At 38.9% G+C, this 24,547-nt stretch overlaps 1 protein-coding gene across 1 annotated transcript; it reads left to right on the forward strand.

Annotated features, from left to right (window-relative positions):
• The first annotated feature begins 315 nt into the window (after positions 1 to 315).
• Positions 316 to 17,275, forward strand: Cct4 (chaperonin containing TCP1 subunit 4). The gene is made up of 14 exons (XM_046423271.2): positions 316 to 577; positions 4,359 to 4,411; positions 5,350 to 5,439; positions 6,904 to 7,012; positions 7,859 to 8,001; positions 8,993 to 9,114; positions 9,426 to 9,558; positions 11,413 to 11,552; positions 13,736 to 13,832; positions 13,915 to 14,025; positions 14,133 to 14,263; positions 14,731 to 14,965; positions 16,563 to 16,676; positions 17,060 to 17,275. Exons 1-14 carry the CDS (start codon positions 451 to 453, stop codon positions 17,072 to 17,074), a joined length of 1,620 nt encoding a protein of 539 aa, XP_046279227.1. The 5' UTR covers positions 316 to 450; the 3' UTR covers positions 17,075 to 17,275.
• Positions 17,276 to 24,547: the final 7,272 nt, after the last annotated feature.

The following is a 24,547-nucleotide window of genomic DNA, read 5'->3' on the forward strand; positions in this document are numbered from 1 at the left end:
ACTGAACTAGCAATTCCGAAGCAAGACTGAAGCGCGCAAGACCGCTACTATAGGTCCAGCCGCTTAGGGGAGGGGACCTCAGAGTCGAGGAGGGTGGAGTAGGAGATGTGGTGTCCACAACACTCGCCTATAAAAATGGCGCGCTGTCATTGTGGCATCGCGGGGAATGCGCCCCACCGCGCCTGCAGCCCCCAGCGCCCTGGGATTCCACTCTCCTAGTGCCGGATCCCGGCGCGCAACCACCTCAACCGGCGCGCGGCGGCCAGCCTCTTACGTCAGGCCGGCGACGCGCCACTAGACAGGCCCCTTCTCCACCTCCGCCCCCTCCCGGCGCCGGCGCCGTTTTCTGGAAGGTTCGTGAAGGCATTGGGCGCGTACCGTTAGTCCGGCCGACCTGAATCCGCGTCCATCCATCCTTTCTGAACTCCGGCAGACTTAGCCAGGTTTGCCATGCCAGAGAATATAGCACCCCGAAGCGGGGCGCCCGCTGGGGCTTCTGGCGGCCGAGGAAAAGGCGCCTATCAGGACCGCGACAAGCCGGCCCAGATCCGCTTCAGCAACATTTCCGCGGCCAAAGGTATCACCCCCGCGTTCCAACCCCAAGCCTGATCCTCGCAGCAGCGTGGGGTCAAGTTCTGCTCTCTCACCCTGAACTTGGGTGGGTATGGCCCACTTCCTGTTATTTCAGGGTGGCCCTTTCCCTGTGGAAGCACTATGAAGGGATTCTTTCTCTGAGTGTGTGCGTTTTTTTTTTTTTTAAGCCAGTAATTTCTGACCCTGCCTAAGGAGTGGTCGGAATCCATTCTGGATTTTAGTCGCCCGTTGTTTTCCACCTGGGTTTTGTGTTAATCACGCTGGAGCCGAAAGCAGTTCAGTTCAAACTGCTGAAGACTGCCTGCAGCGGCTCTTTGGGATCTGATGCTTAAAAGTTAATCCTTATTTGCTTATTGAGCCCACTGACCGTTGCTTGCACAGTAATTTTTGAGAGTTCTTATTCTTACAACAACGTGTTTAAATAAGTTTTCTTCGGCACAATTATTGGGTCTGATTGGGTAATTTTCGCGGTTAAACTGGGGCGGGACACATTGTATTGTATGGTGTAGGGAACTGACCCATCTTTTGGAGAGTGATTATGGAAAGCTACGTCTGTGTCATCTCTCTAGTCGAGAAACACTTTCTTAGCTCTAAAGAATAGTATGGCAAGTAGTGGAGATCAAAAGACCCTAGTTTCATTCTCTATTTTTGTGACTGTGATTTTTAATCTCCGAACCGAGATTTCCTTACCCATAAAATTGAAGAGGAACATGTTTGCTTTTTTAGAGTTATGAGGATTAATAGAAATCAAGTTGAAACAGTAAAGTGTGGAAGGAAACGTGAGAACAAAGGTTTAGAGATCCCGTCTGGTTGTGCATTGAGTATAGTGAGTTATTTGGTTTGGAGAATAAGATGCACAAAGAAGCAATGAGATTGGAAAGGTAGGCTGGCGCCAGATCTTGAAAGATCTAGTGTCCTGGAAAGTGTTTTTTCTTTGGCAGCTACAGATCATTCTTTAGTGGAATGAGGTAATAACTAATTTGTAGAGTTACTGTTAGGATTAAATGAGAATGTGTATATGATATAATATATGTGTGTGCACATAAATAATATAGATTACACATGTAGGTATGTGGTGTGTATATATCATTCTGTATATATCATTCACATATGTGAATGATATATGTCACACCTTGAAACTATTTGCTGTCATTAGCCCAAGTGATTGGGAATGTGATGTTGCTAAAATATAGATGCTGAACGGTCAAAGAAAAAAATATTCCTGTTTGGGGCTAATGAGTTGAAGAGGTCAGATTGAGCAGATGCTTAGATTCATTTGGAAGTTCAAGAAATAATACTCCTGGAAATTGAAATTGTTGAGGTGCTGGGGATGTGGTTCAAGCGGTAGGGCGCTCGCCTGGCATGCGTGCGGCCCGGGTTCGATCCTCAGCACCACATACAAACAAAGATGTTGTGTCCGCCAAAAAATAAAAAATAAAAATTAAAAAAAAAAAAAAAGAAATTGAGATTGTTGATTTCATGTATTGTCTATGGAGCCATAATTTAAGTTTACATAGATAAGGGTCAAGATGTTGAAAGAAACTGGGGCCATTGGGATGGTCAAACGATTATATGTTATCGTTAATTTTCAATAAACAAGATACAAAATGCGAAAAATACTCTTAACATTTCAAACATAAGGCACCTAGTATCTAAGAACATAATCTGTGGATCTTAAGTCAGGAGATCTCATAGAGCAAAGGGACATAATAAGTTTATCTGAGTCAGACAAAATCCTTTTGACAAAATGCAACTGAGAAAAACTTCTACCAGGTTTATTTTTACTTTAATTCTGGGGGCCACCACAAAAAAACATGAGGATACCATTTATTGAGGAAAACAGCACATACATAAAAGTACTAATAGTTGTAGTACTATTCAACATGAGTCATTTAAGAGTCTTGTGCTTGCTTATGCCACATCATTTTTATTAAACTTCCAATACTTTCAGAGATACAAGAAGTCTAGAGTACTATGTTTATATGAAAACAGATAATTTTCCAGAGTATTCACATTGGTAGATAACAAAGCATTCTAAGTCCCTTTTGTAAAATTGTGGTATACAGGTCTAGTATATCACCTGAAATTGTAGTATTCACCAAAGTTTTACAAAATTAGTAAAATACAGTTTTAAAATTATACAATGTATGTTCTGCTAAATTTTTAAAGATTATTATTGCTAGGTCATAATCCCAGCAACTCAGGAGAATGAAGCAGGAGGGAATCACAAGTTCAAGGCTAGCCTCTGCAGCTTAATGAAATCCTTTCTCAATATAAAAAATCTAAAGGGCTTAGGATGTAATTCAAGGATAAAGTATCCCTGGGTCCAGTCCCCAATACCACCAATAAAATAAGGTGATGTGTTACTGTTCATACTGTATGGGTAATCCATTTGCTAATTGTGGAGAATAAAAGGAATAGAGACAATCTGTGTGTGTGAGGTGCAGTGGTATGCAGAAAGAAGGGGAAGAACCACTCATTTGTCCTGGACTTGTCAAAGAAAAGGGGAGAGAATACTATTTCTCAATTTTAGTTTCTCTTAGAAAAATTGTAAGTGAATTAATAGAAACTTTCTCACTGATAATTAGTAGGAGCATGACTTTGGAATAATAAGACATATCTAGAGATGTTTCATAACATGCTTTTGTTTTCATTTTGTTGGTGTGTAGTGTTCTACAGCATTTTCAGGAGTTATACCATTGAGGTTTGCTTTGTTGACAGTGTTAATGTTAATTTCTTTTGTTAGCCATGAATATATACCATGTTCATATTGCTGAACAAAACTCAAGTTTGGGGTTTTTGTTTGTTTTTTTGTTTCTGGTTTTTGGTACCTGAGATTGAACCCAGGTGCTTAACCTCTCGGGCACATCCTCAGCCCTTTTTTATTTTATTTAGAGACAGGGTCCCACTGAGTTGCTTAGCGCCTCACCGTTGATAAGAATGGCTTTGAACTCCTGCCATCCTCCTGCCTCAGTTTCCTGAGCCACTGGGATTACAGTTGTACACCACGGCGCCCTGCTAAAACTAAAGTTTTTGATCTCAGAGATTATATTCTTGGGAGGGGAGAAAAAGTAAACAAATGAATTAGATAGTAAGAAAGTCTAGTCTTTTGTTGGCTTGTCCTTTTTTTTTATTTTTTTTATTTTTATTGTTTAATTTTTGGCAGACACAACATCTTTGTGTGTATGTGGTGCTGAGGATCGAACCCGGGCCGCACGCATACCAGGCTAGCGCGCTACCGTTTGAGCCACATCCCCAGCCCTTGGCTTGTCCTTTTTAAAGGAACAGGAAATAATACAGTCCCCAATCAGCTTATAACTAGATTGTACCATTTTGATGCTTAAAGGAATCCCTAGAATGTATTCTGCCAGAAGCAGAACATAAATACTATACATAATGACTATAACACAAATGTGAAGCATCATAAACTTAGTAATAAAAAAAGTAATAATTGTTTTCCTATGTTACTATTAGATGTGAATTTTCTTTATACATTTATATATGTAGTTGTAGATGGACACAATACCTTTTTTTAATTTGTTCTTTTTCTTTTTTTTTAATGTGGTTCTGGGATCGAACCCAGTGCCTCATAAGTGCTGGACAAGCCCTCAATCACTGAGCCACAACCCCAGCCCAGACATGAATTTTCTCCAATGTACATAGTAAATTGTTGTATACCATACCCTAATAAGGACAAAAATGATAATTTGAAAGGAGGAACACTGCTTTTTGAAGGGTTAATTTTTTTTCTTCTTCCTTTATAGCGGTTGCTGATGCTATTAGAACAAGCCTTGGACCAAAAGGAATGGATAAAATGGTAAAAAGCTAAATCATTCAATACTTTTAATTAAGTACCATTATTTTTACTACTTAATACAAAGGATTAAGATGTGCTGTTTAAAAAGTACCTTGTGAGTTCAGAGGAAGGAGAGATTACTTTGAAGTGAACACAACTTAATTTATATTTTGTTGAATGCTTTTTAAACGAGAGTCCATACACAAAGTAGTTCTTTGTTTTGTAGTTAAATGAAAAGTATGTCCAGGAGTCAGGACTTGAGTTCAGTGTTCCTGTAGATGATGCCCTGGTAAGGGTCCGTGGGATTTCAACTTGTATATTGTTGAGTTACAGTATAAAATAAATACATTTCAGTAACTTGAATGGTACACACTTAGGTTCAGTGCTAGTTAATAACCCCCCAAAAAAAGAAAACAGTATATTATATTCTCTGGATGAAATAAAGATTATTATTTCCTCTGGATTCTAAATTCATATGTCTCCTACCAATCCTTTTGCCCTTTTTAAAGATACTATGAAATAAGCTACTTGTGTTAACCACATTACATGGTGCTGTCTTTTTGGAGTTCTGGTAGAAAGGGTGTTTCTCTAATCATTAGTATGAAACCAGAAATGATAGTGATTTTTTAAAAATTTTTAGTTGTAGATGGACACAGTGCCTCGCACATGCTAGTCAAGTGCTGTACCAGTGAGCTACAACTCCAGCTCCTATAGCGATTCTTTATAGTGTCTTTTTTGTCCTCTTGTGTATGTGTATTTCTTTACTTTTAAAGTACTCTGAACAAAGCCAGTTATTCTTTTGTAAAGTTAGGCTGTTCTTAGATTTTTTTTATCAATGTAAGGAAAGAATTTGAAATTAAACTCTGTATAGACATAAATGAATTTCTCTGAAGTATTAAATTTAATAGAACTTTTATGGTGTCACATTGAAATATAGCTTTTTAAAAAAAAACTTCCAGATTCAAGATGGAAAAGGTGATGTGACCATTACAAATGATGGGGCCACCATTTTGAAACAGATGCAAGTGTTGCATCCAGCAGCCAGAATGGTGAGTATAATTATAGGTGCTATTTGTGTATTTTAGTATATTGTTTGATATTTGATAAAGTTTAATTTGCTTATTTGGTAAAGAGTTAAATTTGTTTATTTGGTCACATTATAGCATTTAAACATGGTAAATTTTTTTCTTTATGTTAACTAGGTATGATTTTAAGAATATTATGTATCTCTTCAGGGTGATGCTGGTAAAACATGAGTTACCTTGTCCTTGTCCATAAGAATGTGCTGTACAGTTGAGGAGAAGATAAAAACATAAATTATACTTTTTTTTAGTGTAGATTATTAGTATAATGAGCATTAGCTGAAAGATAACAAAACAATTTGTTTTTGTAGTGCTAGGGATTAAACCCAGGACTCCACAAAATTCCAGCCAAACAGACAACAGAATAATTTTAATCGTGTATAAAATAAATTCTGTCAAAATTTACACAGACATTTATTTAAAATACTGATTTAACAAAGGGTCAAAATTGTGATTCACATGTCAAGTGAGAAGTCATATTGGTGGGGGGGTAAAAAAAAGGCCATATCTATTAAAATGTTGTGGTAGGCATAGTTTGTCTGCCTGTAGTCCAGGCACTCATGCTGAACCCGAAAAATTCCTTGAGTCTAGTTGTGGCAACATAGTGAGATACTCATCTCAAAACAAAAGACCCTTTAATTTTATAAAGATGACTTTTAAAAATAATCAGATTGTGCTCATATGAGGTAGGTTCTGGTAAGCTTGGTAAAGGACTTTAAACTGATATTTCATCCTTATCTGGAATGCCTCATTTCATAACTTACAAGACTGTGGGGTACCTATGATACAATTTTCATACTTTTTGGTGCTGGAATACTTTACTGTTGATGTGCATCACCTCAGCTTCTCAAGTTGCTATGATTATGTATGCCACTGTGTCTGGCAACATCAGTGCTTTGGGTTTTTTTGTTTGTTTTCACTTTGTTTTTTGAGACAAGGTCTCACTAAGTTGCAGAGGCTGGATTTGAACTTGTGATCCTCCTGCCACAGACCCCCCAAAATGCTAGAACTACAGGCATGTACCACTGTGCCCAGCCATTGATGCTTTTTGACAACGTGTGTGTGTGTGAGTGTGTGTGAGAGAGAGAGAGAGAGAGAGATGCTGGGGATTGAACCTAGGGCCTTGTGCATGCAAGGCAAGCGCTGTACCAACTGAGCGATATCTCCAGCCTGATGACAACTTTTCAGAGAATTTTTTGAGAACTTCTCTTTACACCACAGTCTGAATCAGAAATCATAATATGGCCTTGTGTAAAATTTTATGAGAAGAATGTCTTGTACTACAACTGTACAGCTTTCATTTTAAAATGAAATCCAAGTCAGACAAGAATTATGATGAATCTTTAATTTCAGTTTGTGATTGATGTGAGAATTTGATGTTATTGGGTTCTCATTTTTTACTGAGTCATTTGCCATGTTCTTTTCACTTAGCTTGTGGAGCTGTCTAAAGCTCAAGATATAGAAGCAGGAGATGGCACCACATCAGTGGTCATCATTGCTGGCTCTCTCTTAGATTCCTGTACCAAGCTTCTTCAGAAAGGTAGGTAGGAGGTAATTTGTTACTGAATAAAAAAGCAGAAAAGTTTTTAAAAATTTAGAGGAAGCCAAGTTATCTTAAGTAATATAATACTGATTTGAAATAGTTACTCTTTTTACCAAGAAATTTTAGATTTTGCTGTTTTGCTTCTGGTTTTTGCCACATTTCTTTTTTCCATATAGTACTCAGTAGAGTTTTACTTTTCAGAAATGAAGAGGTGCTATTATTTTTATTAATCTTAGATTGTGAGATATGATTTGGGAGGGAAAATGAGGGTTCTTTGGTAAATAGTGCTTAATCATAGTAGTGATTTTCCTGTTACTCTTATTTATTATGTAGATGTGTGATGTTTTGAAAAATATAAAACTTGGTCTCAACCTTCAGTATCTACATGAATTTGTTTCAGATTAAGTAGAAGTAAATTATTAGCCAAGGTTAGCAGTTAAATTTATATAAACCTTGATGTTTCTAACAGAAGCATAAATTAGTTTGTATTAAGAATATTTGTGGAGGCTGGGGCTGTAGCTTAGTGGCAGAGCGAATGCTTGCCTACCAATGCAGGAGGTACTGGGTTTGATCCTCAGCACCCACATAAAAATAAACGAATAAAATAAAGGCATTCTGTTGATCTTAAAAAAAAAAATTTTTTTAAAAAGAATATTTGTGGACTGGGGATATATATAGCTCAGAGCTGTAGCACTTGCCTAACATGTGAGGTCCTGGGTTCATTCCCCAGCACCACAAGAAAGAAAAAGTATTGGTGAGTGATATTCTAATGAGTAGAAAATTTTTAAGTCATGACATAGATTATCTGTTACAATTAAATAACTAGACTTTCATAAATGTCAGGGATTCATCCAACCATCATTTCCGAGTCATTCCAGAAAGCTTTGGAAAAGGGTATTGAAGTTTTGACTGACATGTCTCGACCTGTGGAACTGAGTGACAGAGAAACTTTGTTGAATAGTGCAACCACTTCATTGAATTCAAAGGTGAGACAAGCACGAGGGAATGGTTAAGTCTTGAGAGACTAGGTAACTAAATTGTAAAACTGAATTGGATTAAATTATGAATTTAAATTATCGATAGGGCTAACAAAAGAGAGTAATATGTATCAAGTCCATTTTTGGTTTTTAGTTACAGCTTTAAAGCGAACTTTTACATTTTGGGGAACATTTATAATATAAAAATTTTGGTATTAAATCCACATATTCATTTTCTTTAAATGTTAAGTGGAAAGCTAGATAGTATTAGTGACACTAAGTGATGTTGAATACTCCCCAGAACTAATATGGCATAATGGTTACAAGCACTAGTTATAGAATCTACACAGTTCATGTTCATTGCTGGCTTCACAACTAAGTTGTGTGACTTTGGGCATATGACTTGGCCTCTGTTTTAGTCCAGTTGTTAGTTCAGTGGCAGAGTGCTTGCCTAGCATACACAGGGCCCCGAGTTCAGTCTTTGGCCCTGGAAAAAAGAAGAGAGTGAGTGAATGAGGTTAATAATATGTGAAGTGAGGGCTGGGGATATAGCTCAGTTGGTAGAGTGCTTGCCTTGCATGCACAAGTCTCTGGATTAGATCCCCAGCACCAAAAACAAAACAAATAATATATAAAGTGCTATAGCCATTTCCTGTATATAATGAGTGACCAATAAATGTTAACCATTAGCCGTTTTGCCAGCCCCTCAGTATTACATGCATAACTTGATCACGTTTATTTTAGGTAGGAAACCTCCATATAAAATTAGTAGAATGCTCTTTTGGGTGTCCTATAAAACTTTTGGTAATCTGGACAGTCCCGAATACTATATTAATTTAAAAAAAGAAAAGCAAATGGGTATTTTTAGTCTGTGCCCCTGGCTGAACAAGGCAATTTTATATACAGTGTCCAATCATGTGGTTTTCTTTCCCCATCCCACCCAAAAAAGGAGATAAGAATTCAAGCTAACTGGTTTTTGTTTGTTTTTCAATAATTTTAGGTTGTCTCTCAGTATTCAAGTCTGCTTTCTCCAATGAGTGTAAATGCAGTGATGAAAGTGATTGATCCAGCCACGGCTACTAGTGTAGACCTAAGAGATATTAAAATAGTTAAGAAGCTGGGGTAAGCATCTCTATAAGTCTCTCATAACTTTCATATTGTCAAAAATAAATCTAGTTAAATGAAAAATACCTAGATGAAAGTCACAAAGCTTGCTTTCTTTTGGTTTTGTTTTCTTGAGAACATATGTTCCTATAGGAATCTCAAACTGTTATTTATATTCCCTTATTATGGTAAGACAATAGAAGATCAGAGTATTCTGGGAATGGGATACTAATGTGAGGCTAATGATTGGATTGATGATTAAAAATCATCAAGACTGGTTAAACTTTCAGATTTCCACCATTTCTAATATTTTTTTTTTCCCCTTTTAGTGGAACAATTGATGACTGTGAATTGGTGGAAGGACTAGTTCTCACCCAAAAAGTGGCAAATTCGGGCATAAACAGAGTCGAAAAAGCCAAAATTGGGCTTATTCAATTTTGCTTATCTGCTCCCAAAACTGATGTAAGTAGATTCCAAATGAAACTGGTTTCCTTTTTATAGTTTGACTTTTTACTAACTGAGGTGTTTATTCATTAAAATAAAGATAGAAAATGCTACTGGATGTAGTGATACATGTTGTAATCCCAGCTGCTCAAGATGCTAAAGCAGGAGAGTTGTATTTGAGACCAGCCTAGGCAACTTAGTGAGCTCGGGTCTCAAAAATTAGAAAAGGCTGGGCACAGTGGTGTATGCCTATAATCCCAATGGCTCGGATTGAGAGTTCAAAGCCAGCCTCAACAATTGAACAAGGCTTTGTCTCTAAATATTTAAAAGGGCTGGGGATATGGCTCAGTGGTTAAGTTCCTCTGGGTTTAATTACCCCACCCCCACCCCACCCCGTACCAAAATAAATTTTTAGGAAGGGCTGAGGATATAGCTCACTGGTCTCAATCATTCCTCATCACCTTTAGAAAAGGGTGGGGGGAATGTTGATACTAGTGATTTAAAAAAAAAAAAAATCTTGGCCTGGGTAGGTCAGTGGTAAAGTATTGCATATCCTATGCAAGGCTCTGGTTTGATCCTTAACACCAACAAAATAAAGACCTATAAATCTCAAATGGATCCATAAACTGAGACAAAAATAGTGTTGTTATCACTGGTGACAAGTCTGTAGCCTTAATTGAATAATCATTGAAATTCTGTGATATACTTCACATTAGAACATAAATTATGATTGGAAATATGTATCAAATAGATAAGTTACAAGTGTTTGTGGAATTTTCAGATTCTTTCTAGCTTTTTAAGAACAGGAACTTCATCTGTGCAGTTGCTACCAATGTTTCTTATATAAATGGAATCTTAAATCAGTTTGCTTATATACATTATGAAGAAATTGCTTTTTACTTAAGATAGTCCAATATCTATTAGTATGAGTGCCATTCTCTCAAAGAGGTGGTTAACATCTCAAGATTTGCTCTCATAATTCCTTATGCTACCATACCGGTTTCCTGTTTTGTATTTTGTCTCTTTAAAGTTTCACCCATACAAAAATTAATGTAGTTTAATGTGGTAACATAAAGGGATTTGTCCTTGCTACTTCTCGGCATATCATTACTTACTCATTTATGGTAGTGCGCATTGAACCCAGGGGCACTTAAAACACTGAGCCATATCCCCAGCCCTTTATTACTGATTTTGAGACAACAGGGTCTCGCTGAGTTGCTTAGGGCTTCACTAAGTTGCTAAAGCTGGCTTTGAACTTGTGATCCTCCTGCCGAAGCCTCCCAAGTGGCTCAGATTATAGATGTGCACTGCTGTGCCCTGCACATTTTTTGAAAAGCCATAGAGTAAAAAAGATGCAACTGAAGCTGTTTATAGGTGAGTGTGTATGTGTGTTGAGAGAGAGAGAGAATATTTATGTGAAAAAGATTGCCATTCCTTACATGATTATCAAAAATGTTTTGGGTTTTTTTGTTGTTTTATTTTTTTGGTATTAGGGATTGAACTCAGGAGTACTTTGCCACTGAGTTATATATTCTGTTTTTTATTTTGAGACAGGATTTCACTAAGTTGCTTGGGGCCTTACTGTATTATTGAGGCTGCCTCAAACTTATAATTTTCCTACCAGACCTCTGGAGTTCATAGGATTACAAGTAGGCGCTGAGCTTTAAAATTTTCTTATAAGACAATAGTGGATATAGTTGAGTAAAAGACTGTGAAGTGTGTGTATGTGTGTATTTTTCCAGACTTTTCTACGTATGTCTGTATTGTTTTGTGTGCTTTTTCATTGACTTTATATATAATTTTACATAAAATTCTTCTGACTTGAAATCTCTTTAACTGTACATACTATTAATAAGTTCTTTTTTTAAACAGATGGATAATCAAATAGTAGTTTCTGACTATGCCCAGATGGACCGAGTACTGCGAGAAGAGAGAGCCTATATTTTAAATTTAGTGAAGCAAATTAAAAAAACAGGATGTAATGTCCTTCTGATACAGAAGTCTATCCTAAGGTGGGACTGTGTTTTGTTCCTCTCTTAATTATAATTGGTTTTGGATAACTACTAGCTGATTCCCAGAGTATCTTGCAGGCCAGGCAAATGTTTTACCATTGAACCAGCCCTAACTAGCATTTCTTTACTTTTTCCCCCTTATTTTTTTTTTTTTTTTTTTTACTAGTGCATTATAACTAAACAAAATACTGTGATTTCCCCACTAGAGTTTTTTGTTTGTTTTTGGTTTTGTATTTTTTAAGAAATGGTGAGCTGAGTAAGTCACAAGAAACCTAGAGTGAATCTGAATCTACATTTTAGAGCATTATTATATTTTTATTAATAATAAAAAGTGGTGGGCTGGGTTGTAGCTCAATGGTTGAGTGCTTGCCTTGCATGCATGAGGCACTGGGTTCGATCCTTAGCACCACATAAAAATAAATAAGTGAAATAAAGGTATTGTGTCTAACTACAACTAAAAAAATAAATATTAAAAAAATATTAATAAGTGGTTTCTTGAGCTGGAGTTGTAGCTCAATGGTAGAGTGCTTGCCCAGCATGTTCGAGGCACTGAGTTTGATTCTTAGCATCACATATAAATAAAGGTCCATCGAGAACTGAAAAAAAAGAAAGAAAGAAAGAAATTTACTCAATTCTGTAATTTTTTTAAAAAGGTGTTTTCTTTTCCCTTTAGTATAATATGGGGTATATAATCTCGCTAGACCATGCTTTTGTTTGGTGTTGGAGATTGACCCCAGGGATACTTTACCAGTGAGCTACTACATACCCAGTGCTATCTATCTATTTTATCTATTTATATATTTATTTATTTTAACTCTTTTTTTTTTTTTTTTAATTTTGAGACAGGGTCTAAGTCAGTTACTTAGGATGTTACTAAGTTTCTCAGGCTGGCTTTAAACTTTCAATCCTCCGGTCTAAACCTGCCTCCCAAGTTGCTAAGATTACAGGTGTGTACCACCAAGGTCTTTAATAGCAAGTAAATGAAATGACTTGTTTTTTAAAAGCTAATTTGCATGCAGTTGGGCTCACCTGTAATCCCAGCTACTCAGAAGGTTGAGGCAAGAGGATTAAAAGTTCAAGGCCAGGGCTGGGGTTGTAGCTCAGTGGTAGAGCACTTGCCTATCAAGTATGAGGCACTGGGTTCAAACCTCAGCACCACATAAAAGTAAATAAATTAAAGGTATCATGTCCATCTACACCAAAAAAAGAAAGATTAAAAAAAAAAAGTCCAGGGCCAGCCTGAGCAATTTAACAATATTGTTTAAAAAATAAATAAATATTATCAAAAATTTTTTAAATTTTATTTTCCTGGGAATGTTTAGATAGTAAATAGATAAAAGGAATTCTCCAAAGTGTGAACTGATCCCTTTTTTTCCTCCTTTGATATTTTCTTTCTGACAGGTAGGCACATTCCTGTTTTCCTCCATTGGTTTGTTATACCAGAAAGTACTATGGATATTTTTCTAGAGTCCTTGATGGGCAATTGGAAGACAGTTCCAAGTTATGTAATAGCTAGTGACCTTGAATAAATTGCACCTAAAACTTAGTCTGCAAGTTCAACAGAGATAATTGAAACAGATAGTAATATCTACCTTTTCAGTATCACAGGGTTGTTAAAAGGATCCTTACAGATAATTTGTGGGAAAGTGTAAATTTTTAGAGTCTGAATCACATTTCTAAATTCATGAAGTATCATTAAAATTTGAATTACAAAAATGCACTTATTAACAAAAATGATCTAATTCTCTCGTGGTTTATGGTTTGGGGAGAAAGTCCATTTTAAAAAGTTTCACAGTTATAATAATTTTCAGTAGAATTGGAAATTGATTTTAGAATTTTGAACTTAATGTAAAAATTGGCCATTTGAACAACATAAAATAATTTTAAAGCTCAAAAGCTATTGAGCTGGGCTTGATGGTGTACACCTGTAATCCCAGCGGCTTCGGAGGCTGAGGCAAGCAGGATCTTGAGTTCAGAGCCCACAAAATTGAGACTCTGAGCAACTCAGTGAGAACCCTGTCTCTAAATAAAATACAAAATAGGGCTGGGGATGTGGCATTAGTTGAGTGCCCCTGAGTTTCAATCCCAAGTAACCCTCCCCACAACCCCTCCCAAAAAAAAAGCTCTTGAATAGCAAAATGTATTTTAATTAGTATTAACTAAATACTAGTTTTGTATTTTAGAGATGCTCTTAGTGATCTTGCGTTACATTTTCTGAATAAGATGAAGATTATGGTGATTAAGGATATTGAAAGAGAAGACATTGAATTCATTTGTAAGGTAAAATATTAACATCTGTTTATGTAGAGTGTTCATTGATCAAATAAATGTGATAATTTGAGGATTTGATTCTTTGATTCAGACAATTGGAACCAAACCAGTTGCTCATATTGACCAATTCACTGCTGACATGCTGGGTTCTGCTGAATTAGCTGAAGAGGTCAATTTAAATGGTTCTGGCAAACTGCTCAAGGTAACTAGTGTTTATTATGATAATTAGCTTTCGTTCACCTGGGTTGGTTTTAGGTTTTATTTTTCATCTTGGCCTCAGATACCTAATCTGAAAGTTGTTTACTAAAGATTACAGGCTGTGCAAGCCCTGGAAAAACTGTTACAATTGTTGTTCGTGGTTCCAATAAACTGGTGATTGAAGAAGCTGAGCGCTCCATTCATGATGCCCTGTGTGTTATTCGCTGCTTAGTGAAGAAGAGGTAATGTAAATGTTAACATTAACTAAGTAATATTTTGAACATTAAAACTTCTGTATTTGGGGCTGGGGTTGTGGCTCAGTGGTAGAGTGCTTGTCTAGTGTGTATGTGAGACACTGGGTTCAATCCTCAGCAACCACATAAAAATAGAGAAACAACATTTTGCTGGGCACAGTGGCACATACCTGTAATCCCAGTTATTCAGCTCAAAGATTGAGACACGGCAGGAGGATCACCCAGTTCAAGAAGGATAGCTTCAGCAACTTGGCAAAGCCCTAGGCAACTTGGACTGTGTCTCAGAAAAAAAGAGAGTTGGGGATATGAGTCTGTAGTAAAGTGCCCCTCAGTAATCCATGTTCCCCCCGCAAAAAAACAAAACTATTTTGGCTTTTTTTAAAGTATAAATCATAAATTATTAAAAATAGCTTTCTGTTGGATTAAAATAAGCTAAACATATTTTGTATTTTCAGGGCGCTTATTGCAGGAGGTGGTGCTCCAGAAATAGAGTTGGCCCTACGATTGACTGAATATTCACGAACACTGAGTGGCATGGAATCCTATTGTGTTCGTGCTTTCGCAGATGCTATGGAGGTCATTCCATCTACACTAGCTGAAAATGCTGGCCTGAATCCCATTTCTACAGTAACAGAACTAAGAAATCGGCATGCCCAAGGAGAAAAAACTACAGGCATTAATGTTCGAAAGGTAATAGCAAAAGTCCTTTTAATTATTGCAGAATATGTTAATATAAAAACATTGAAAATCTTATGATTGTAATGGAAGGCTTTGTAGTGAAAAGTAGTATTTTTTTTTTTATTATTATTTAAAGATGAGATCTGCTGCAGGTTAATGGTGCCTTTGAGAATGAAAATGATGCCTTAATTGGGAAATATTATTTGTTTATTAACTCTGCCACTTATTGATGTTATTTTTAGCAAGATATTTAGTCTGTGCTTCAATTTCCTCAGTTGGTAAAATAGAGATAATAATGTCAGGTATATTGTGAAGACTAAATGTATTACTAATACTACATAAATACTAACCATTTCTCCTGTGCTTGAGCATCAGCTGGTTTAGTAATGTAAACACATGAAACAGCAATAATATTCCCCTTTTTAATTAATGCTTAAGTGAGGCAATATGTGATGGGGGGAAACTAGTAATCTAAGACGTTATTTTTTGAATAGTACAGAACTCCACAGGACAGTATGACCTGGTTACGATTATACAACTTTGGTTAGGGGATGAGGAAATTTCAGAGAGGGACGTACTGGTATACAGGGGAGAGGCCAATGTTGGTGATATAGTAAATACTAAAGTTGGAAAGATAAAAAGCTAGAATGAGAATACCCTAGAGTATTGAGACAGGCATTTTTCTTCCAGTGGTTTAGAACCAGTAAAATTTTGTAAGCAGGAGGGTAAGCCAATGCAAAGTTTTGGGACTCTTTTGGGGTGGTTTTTTTTTTTTTTTTTAGGCTGAGATAAAAGGGATTAGAGTGGTGGGTGGGGTAGGATTGTAGTTCAGTGATAGAGCTCTTACCTGGCATGTGTGAGACAGTGGGTTTGATCCTTAGCACCACATAAAAATAAATAAATAAAGATCTTGTATCCATCTACAACTAAAAAAATTTTTTAAGTATTAGGATGGTGTAGTAGAGACTTTAAGATAGGAAATAGGAGATGTAAAGGAATAGTAGACCAATTTGGCCTGATTCAGAATTAAGACTCACCATTGATTTAAGCATTGAAGGTTAGTTATAGGTGGATACAATATCTATTTTATTTTTATGTGGTGCTGAGGATCGAACCCAGTGCCTCACGCATGCTAGGTGAGCGCTCTACCTCTGAGCTACGACCAATATCTCAGAATTTTTTAACTACTATAATAATCTACCTAATTTTGCTGGGATTTTTTTAAGGAAACCATATCTAGAAGTTGTTCTGGGAGTTGGCTGGGTGCAGTGGCACAGGCCTGTAATCTCAGTGGCTTTGGGGTCTGAGGAAGGAGGATTTGTAAATTCCAGGCCAGCCTCAGCAACATCATGAGACCTTAAACAATTTTGTGAAACCCCATTTCAGAATGCAAAGGGCTAGGGATGTAGCACAGTGGTAAAGTGCCTCTGGGTTAAATCCCCAGGATTAAAAAAAGATGTAGGAAAGAGCTTAGAATATCTTACTTTAGCCTTACCTAGAACCAAGAGAAAAATAGATTTGAAAAGGTCTTAGCGTACTGGTGACAAGTTGGTGGTTGCTAATGTGTAGAATTACAAACACTTTAAAATCAACTTCTGGTGATTTGCAGGGTGGTATTTCTAACATTTTGGAAGAAATGGTTGTACAGCCCCTGTTGGTTTCAGTCAGTGCTCTGACTCTAGCAACTGAAACTGTCCGGAGCATTCTGAAAATTGATGACGTGGTAAGTATATATATGTTGTAAATTGCTCTACAAGTTTAGTTTTAATGATAAATGTTTGCTAATTATGAAGGTTATAAGCTTATAGTGTTTTTCACCTGTACAAATGAGAGAGAACCTGGTGCAGTTGTACACTCATGATCCTAGTAAATCTGGAGGCTGAGGTGGGAGGATGGCCAGTTCAAGGGTAACAGCAAGTTCAAGGACAGCCCAGTATCAAAATAAAAAACAAAATGGACTGGAGATACATGTGGCGCAATGTTAAAGTGTCCCTGGATTCAATATCAAGTACCAAGGGCGGGGGGGTTGAATAATTGAAATAATTGAAACATCTTTCAATTTTAAAATATCATAAGTTTTGAAACCTAAGTTTTTTTTCTTTTCAGGTAAACACTCGATAATCTGGATAACATTGGCTGGCTGGCACCATTTTGGCCACCAATTACTGGGATTAAAGTGGAAGATGATGGCCTTGGTGTTCCTTGTTTTCTGGAAGATTGTTCCTCTGACTTCCTGGGCTTTGTGTTCTAGTTTGCATTTGCCTGAAATTGTATTGAAACACTTTAATGAAAAAATTAAATATTTGGTTTCAAACAGGTTAATTCCCTCCCGATGTTGTATCAAGTCTGATACTTCTGGAAAACATCCTCCCCCCTCCCCCCAACCCGCCAAAAAAGTTTGCTTTTACACTGATTTTTTTTTGTTTGTTTTTTTGGTTTTTTGGCTGTAGGTGAACACAGTATCTTTATTTTATTTATTTTTATGTATAAAAAAAAACATGAAAATCTCCCTTTACAATCTCTTACCTTTCTCTAAGAATAACCACTGATCATTCTGGGATTCCTTCTATAAATAAAAGTATATGCAGAAATGGGGGTGTACCTCAGTTACAGAGTGGTAGCCTAGTAGTATGCACAAGGCCTGTGTTCAATCCCCAGTACCACACACAAAAAACACATGTAGGGTCAAAAGGATTTTTTTAATCAGGTTGTCTTGTTCCAGTTTTAAACATTGATTGCCACTGTCTCATCCAAGCATCATTGTCTCATCATGAACAGTGTAAGATCCAACTAGTCTTTCCCCATATTTTAGCCACTTTCTGCCCGTTCCCCACACATTTTAGCTAGTATACTTTTTGTTGGAGTACCTTGATCACAAATAGGGCTGGGGCAGTGCATGAGCATTGTTTACACAGATGGTAGTTCTGGCAGAAATACTGCGTGGAGGGATGACAAATCCAATCTAGTGTCTGTCCCTGTAAGGACAAAACACTGCTCTTTCTGTGAGGGAAGTAGTCCAGGATAATCAACATGCCACCTGGTAGCTGGAGTGTGGTGCCATTTTGGGAACTCAGTGTTGGTTCCTGCTGCTAGCAGGTTGGGTGCTCTTCAGTGATCACATCTAGGACATCTTCGGAGAGTATAAATCCACGCTGCTTAGCCCATCTATAACCTTTATCCCTGCCACCATGACCACTTTATGTGTACTCCAGGCTCCCTGGAGTGGGTCTGTCTTCTCCACTTCTCTTCTGAGGTAATAATCTAGTGAACATTCACATGAGATGTAAATTCCTTCATATATTTTGCCCAGATAGGTCCACATTACCTCTTCCCCAAACTATTTACCAATTATCCCAATACCAGTTATGAGTCATGTCCCTTACAGGTCCATAGCCATCTAGCCAAACCTTTTCTTACAACCAGTGAACCTACATATCATTTCTCCTTCCAAAGTGTACAACTAGGTACATTGACCCAAGAAGGAATTCCCTTCACTACTACCCTTATGGGATGTCCCAGAGAAGCATTGTAGTTCTGCACCTGCCTATTTTGGGGTGGTGCCTACATATCACAGAACCCTTCTATAAATCAGGTTTGAACGTTCTCTTCCCCTGTCATCTTAGTGTTGGTAATGGTTGAAGCCTTAAGTGCAGGCTGGTAAGCAGGAGTGTAGACCATGGTAACATTCCCTCAGAGCCTGCTAAGGCCCAAACATGTATATTCCATTTTTATTTGATGATAGAATACTGCTCTACATGTCCAATTCATGGTTTAGTGGGTCTACATGTCCATTAGGGGCAAATCAGGTCATGTTAATGGTTGCCCATGGTTAAGCATTTCCTCTTTCTAAGATCCTGTAGCAGGCCAAGAGCTTTTTCTCAAAAGAGTCATCTACAGTAGGTGGCAGAGTTTTGCTTCAAGGTCTGTGCTGCATTTCAACAGAGGCCTGCCAAAGTCTCCAAAAAACATCTCTTTATCTGCCACTGCCACTTCAGGCTTCATTGAATCTGCTGGGTCATATCCCCAAGCATCAGAACAACTTGCACAGTAGCCTGGGCCTGTTGCAAAGTTGCCTTCTCCAGAGTCCATTTGAATCTATCAGTATTTTGAGTCAGTAAATGGGTTAGAATAACAAACCCAAATGACAAATGTTTCCTCCAAAGTCCAAAGAGGTTCATTAGATGTCCTCCTTTTATATGAGGCACCAGATGTAACAACTTTTCCTTCACCTTTAGAAAGGATATCAACACACTGTACAGTACTGAACTCAGAAATTTCACCTATATAGAAGACTCTTGGACTTGCATAATCATCTCCCATCCATTAGCATGCAAATGTTTTGTACATAAGATCCTTTAAAATAAATTATGACATAAAATCCTGAAATTGGATAATAACAGTATATTGCTGCCCTTAACCAGTTGAAAGCAATTACTTCTGATAGACTTTATGGACCAGTAGGGAGAAAAATCCATTTTGTCAGTTAAGTAGCCGCATACCAGGTACCAGAAGATATGTTAATTTGATCAAGTAGTTAAATCGTATCTGGTACAGCAGCTACAATTGGAGTCACCACTTGATTAAGCTTAAAATAATCCACTGTTATTCTCTGAAATCCACCTGTCTTCTGCAAAGGTCAGAAAGGCAGGTTGAGAGGGAAGTTAGTGGGAATCACCACCACCACATCCTTAAGTCCGTGACTGTGACACTAGCCTCCATTATCCTTCCAGGAATGACCTGATTCTGATTTACTATTTTCCTAGGTAGAGACAGTTTTAGTGGCTTTCCTTTGGTCTTTCACACTGTAATAACCTTTGCTCCGTGACATACAAAAAAAAAAAGTGAGATCATTCCATTTCTAATGATGTTAAATTTGATCACCCAATAAAGTGGTAGCCAAAAGATCTCTCCTTTGCATATTTTCCCCTTTGCAGTTATTAATCTGTGGGTAATACTTTATGCAAATATCCTGTATTCTAAAGTATGTTTGTTTCTTAAAACTTAGCTCTCATACCTTTGATAAGCAATTTTAACTAAGGACATAATTAGTTGAAAGCAATTTAAAAAGCTTTTAGAAACTGAAACAAATGTCATATCTTAAACAGGACAGGAGAAAAAAATTCCTGAGCTAAGAGGAGAGGTGATTTTTACTAATGATAGTCAAGGTATTAATGTTCCTGTTATATAAAGGAATGTTTCAAGTTGGTGAGAAAAGATTACCATAGAAAAATAGGTAAAGGACATCAATAAGCCATTTGCCAAAGAAATATAGACTGTTACATGAAGAAGTTCAATATCACTGCTAATGAAAAAGATAAAAGTACATGAGATTGCTTAAGATAATAAAATTGATAACACCTGTGTTGCGGTGAAATCTGGTTGGTGTGTAAACTGGTATAAACTTTCCAAAGCAAGTTTGGCAATAATAAAAGCCTTTAAAAAAATCATACATCCGGGCTGGGGATGTGGCTCAAGCGGTAGCGTGCTCGCCTGGCATGCGTGCAGCCCGGGTTCGATCCTCAGCACTACATACGAACAAAGATGTTGTGTCCGCCGAAAACTAAAAAAAATAAATATTAAAATTCTCTCTCAAAAAAAAAAAAAATCATACATCCAGCTGAGGATGTAGCTCAGTGGTAAAGCACTTGACTAGCATGTATGAGGCTCAGTTTGAATCCCGCACCAAAGAGAAAAAGAGGAAAGAAAGAAAAGAAAAAACTATGCATACTTTTTGCTCATATTTGTCCTGAGGAAATAATAGCATCAGGGCACAAAGATGTATGTATGCATGGCAGTGTTAATACTGATAAGTGCACAATAAACATTGTTACATAATACTTCCAGAGTAATAATTATCAAAATGCTAACAGGTACAGTAATTATGTCCTGATGAAATCTTAGGTTAAAATTTTTTTAAGTATTTTCAATTTTAGGGGAAAACAGTTAACAATGGAAATTACATGGCAGCAAATGGAGGTGCAGAATCCCTGGTAACCAGTGAGACAGTAAGCAGCTCAAGAGAACGTATTCCATGGGCTGGAGTTCTAGCTCAGTAGAGTGCTTTGTGGGAAGCTGTTCTCGCATGTGATTGGGCACATCCCTGACTGGGTGTGAGGCGTTCTGGAGAGCCCATCCTTGTGGGGGTGTGACTGACCATTGACCCTGAGACCAATCACTGACCCTGACCTTGGAATCCTGTCCCCCTTGACCTTCATTGGATGGAATTTTCCCCTGAATTTCTTATTCCCCAATAAAAGGCCACTCTCTGGCGTGCCCTCTCTCTCTCCTGCTCGTCTCTTGTGTAAACCTCGCTACCCCACCAGGTGGCTCAAGGCAGGAGCCTGGGAGGGCCGTCTCTGACCTGGTCAAGAAAAAGGTAAATTGAGTTTATGTGTGTTTATTTTGATCTCACTAGTTAACTTCTATGCTTAGGACCTCTAGTATGAAGCTAGCATGCTGGTCGCGCGGCACAGTGCTTGCCTAGCATGTGAGGCACTAGGTTGATCCAAATAAATATTGTATTCATCTACAACTAAAAAATAAAAAAATAATAAAAATAAGAAATTGGGCTGGGGATATAACCCAGTTGGTAGAGTGCTTGCCTTGCATGCACAAGGCCCTGGGTTTGATCCCCAGCACACATACAAAAAAAAGTTCCATGTTACAAAAATTATTTCTTGAGGACTGCATATAATAATCATAGTAAAGGGATATACATCATCTATAAGAATGTTTATTTTGGGGTTGGGAATGTGGCTCAAGCAGTAGCGCGTTCGCCTGGCATGCGCGAGGCACTGGGTTCAATGCTCAGCACCACATACAAATAAGATGTTATGTCGGGTAGGAGGGAGAAGATGGCGGCGAGGGGAGTGCATTACCCCCGTGTGCTGCTTCACTGTGTGGGAGTATGACAAGTCAGGACGGCTAAAGGATATCTTGTTAGGAATTTCCAGCAATAGTGGGGTGCGCCGGAACCTGGAGGAAGGATTTCCATCACACGAGGATCGGCTACGGGGACTCAAACGCGAGAGGTTTGTCGCACGGAGGGTAAAACTGCTTATTCAGCAAATCGCCCTGCGGCTAGAGTCTGCAACGCGCGCTGGGATAGAGACGCAGGGTTACAGTGCTGCAGTTTCTGCCAGCCGCGCAAGCACCGCACTCAGGGCTGAATTCTGGGTTCGAGACGGGGGAAGGAAGCGGTCCATCTCGGTTCTCCACACCGGTCAGACCACAGAGGAGGCCAGCAGCCACCATGTTGGTAAACTGACGTCACCATACCTGTTTTTGACTGACCGCAGCTCATTCAGCCATAGAACAGGTAATTTCAGGCTGCAATTCGCCTGTGGCTCGCAGACAGATTGCTAGGGTTCAGCGCCTGGGTGCTTCTTAAAATCTGATCTTATCGGAGTGTGTTGGCAACAGGTCCACCTTGGCCCCTGGAGCCCTACCTCCACTAGTTTGTTCTGCATGCCAGTGTGGCCAGCTCACAAGGCCATGGCGAACTTGCGGTTTTTCTGTTCCTGCTTGTCCGTCTGAGACATATGTATCCCACGGGAATGCCTTGACCTTTTCTGGTCTGATGGACTTATTGTTAAGGGAGGTTTCGGTACCTGACAATAACAGATGTTAAAACTAAATTTCTCCCCCCTCCCTCCTGCTTTTGGGTAGTTTTCCACTTCTGCTGCTTGGGGTATAAAAAAAGGTGTGTTAGCAATAAAGATTATTATTGACTCCTGGATGAAGAACCTTGGTGTCCTGTGTGTCTTTTAACCTCGCCGTCCCTCGCCGGACTCGGCTCCCTTGGCCGGACGCGGCAATTGGAGGTTCCACCGAGATCCGGAAAGCAGGGGTAAGCGGACGGGGCTCACCTTCTAAGAAAGAAGGGGGAGGATTGGTTTAAAGATATTTTAAAGAGACAGGGTACGTACCATGGGTAACTCAACAGCGAAGGTTCGTCTGGCCAACGAACTGAAAGAGCTGTTAAATACACAAGGAACAGGAATAAAAACTAAGACTGCAACCGAATTCGTTGAAATTATTGCCCAGGCTTGTCCTTGGTTTCTGACAGGAGGATTTCTTAATAATAGTGACTGGGACCTGGTGAGGCATGACCTTCAGAAATTATTGAGGGACCGGGGCTCGGACAGTGTCCCAGTTGCCACCTTTTCCTTATGGAGGTTGGTAAAGGATGCTTTATTAACAGATAAAGTAAAGATCAAGGATCAGCTTGCTGAATGTGAACAGGCCCTTAATCAGGTGCAGGAAGAGCAAATGGCAGAATCCTTAAAGGATGAGGGTCCCCTTGAGGACTCGGGCTCGGGGGGTAGGAAACGCCTCCAGATTTCTAAGCCCAAAAAGGATCCTGAGGACCTCAGTTCTCTCTCTGAGGAAGAGGAGGGATTAGAAAGGGAGATAGAGGAACTAGAACATCGCCTTAAAAGGGCAAATGTGAGGGTGCCTAGGGCCCCCTCAATTGCCGCACCTCCTCCCTATAATCCTGATTGGAATGAGGACACCCCTACTAGACGGGCGGGGGTCCACTGGGGTTCTAGAGTGGCTCAGGTTTTTCCAGTGATTGAAAACGCAGATGCTGATGGACAGCCGGCCAGAGCCCATGTCCCCCTAGCCTTCAAGGACATAAAACAGCTTAAGGAGGCGGTCATTAATTATGGACCTCATGCCCCTTTCACATTGACCCTCTTCGAGTCTTTCTCAGCCAGTCAACTGATACCTAATGATTGGCAGCAACTTTGCAGGGCTGTGTTATCTGGAGGGGATTTCTTATTGTGGAAAAGTGAATATCATGAAAGGTGCCGCGAGCTGGCTCAGATTAACCTGAATGCGGGCCATCAACGGCGAAATGCTGAAATGTTGACAGGAACTGGGCAGTATGCCACCATAGGCCAACAAATTAATTACGACCCAGGTGTTTATGCTCAAATAGCCTCAGCTGCAGTTCATGCCTGGAAAGCCCTGCCCGTTTCTAAGACTGAAACAAAAATTTCCAAGATCTCTCAAGGACCCTCTGAACCTTATTCAGACTTTATAGCCCACCTAATGCAGGCGGCTGGAAAAATATTCCCTAATCTGGAACAGGCTATGCCACTTATTAGACAACTGGCATATGAAAACGCTAACACTTACTGCCAAAATGCTATTAAGTCCTCCCGGGCCAAAAGTATAGATGACATGATTCGAGCATGCAAAGATATAGATGGGCCTCATATTACTGGTCAGGTTTTGGCTGCTGCCCTTAAGACTGGAATGCAAAAATCTGATAACAGGGGAACCCGCTCTAAGGGGTGTTTTAAGTGTGGGAAAGAGGGACATATAAGGAGAAACTGCCCGGAAAGGAGCGAGGGTGCTGGCAGAGGGATGCCTAAAATTTGTCCTAGATGTCATAAAGAAAATCATTGGAGCAGTGAGTGCAGGTCAAAATTTGACATCCAGGGTAACCCAATACCGTCGGGAAACGGGAGCAGGGGCCCGCCCCGGGCCCCGGAAGCCAAAGTGTACGGGGCAGTGCAGGGACAAAACAGTGCCCCAGGGAGTGGGCGTCTCCGCCGCCTCCCACTGACCAACCCCTTTCTATCT

Source organism: Marmota monax, unplaced genomic scaffold (genome assembly GCF_021218885.2).
Source record: "Marmota monax isolate L192 unplaced genomic scaffold, Marmota_monax_Labrador192_F-V1.1 WCK01_AAM20220418_F8-fsc00015, whole genome shotgun sequence".
NCBI lineage: Eukaryota > Metazoa > Chordata > Mammalia > Rodentia > Sciuridae > Marmota > Marmota monax.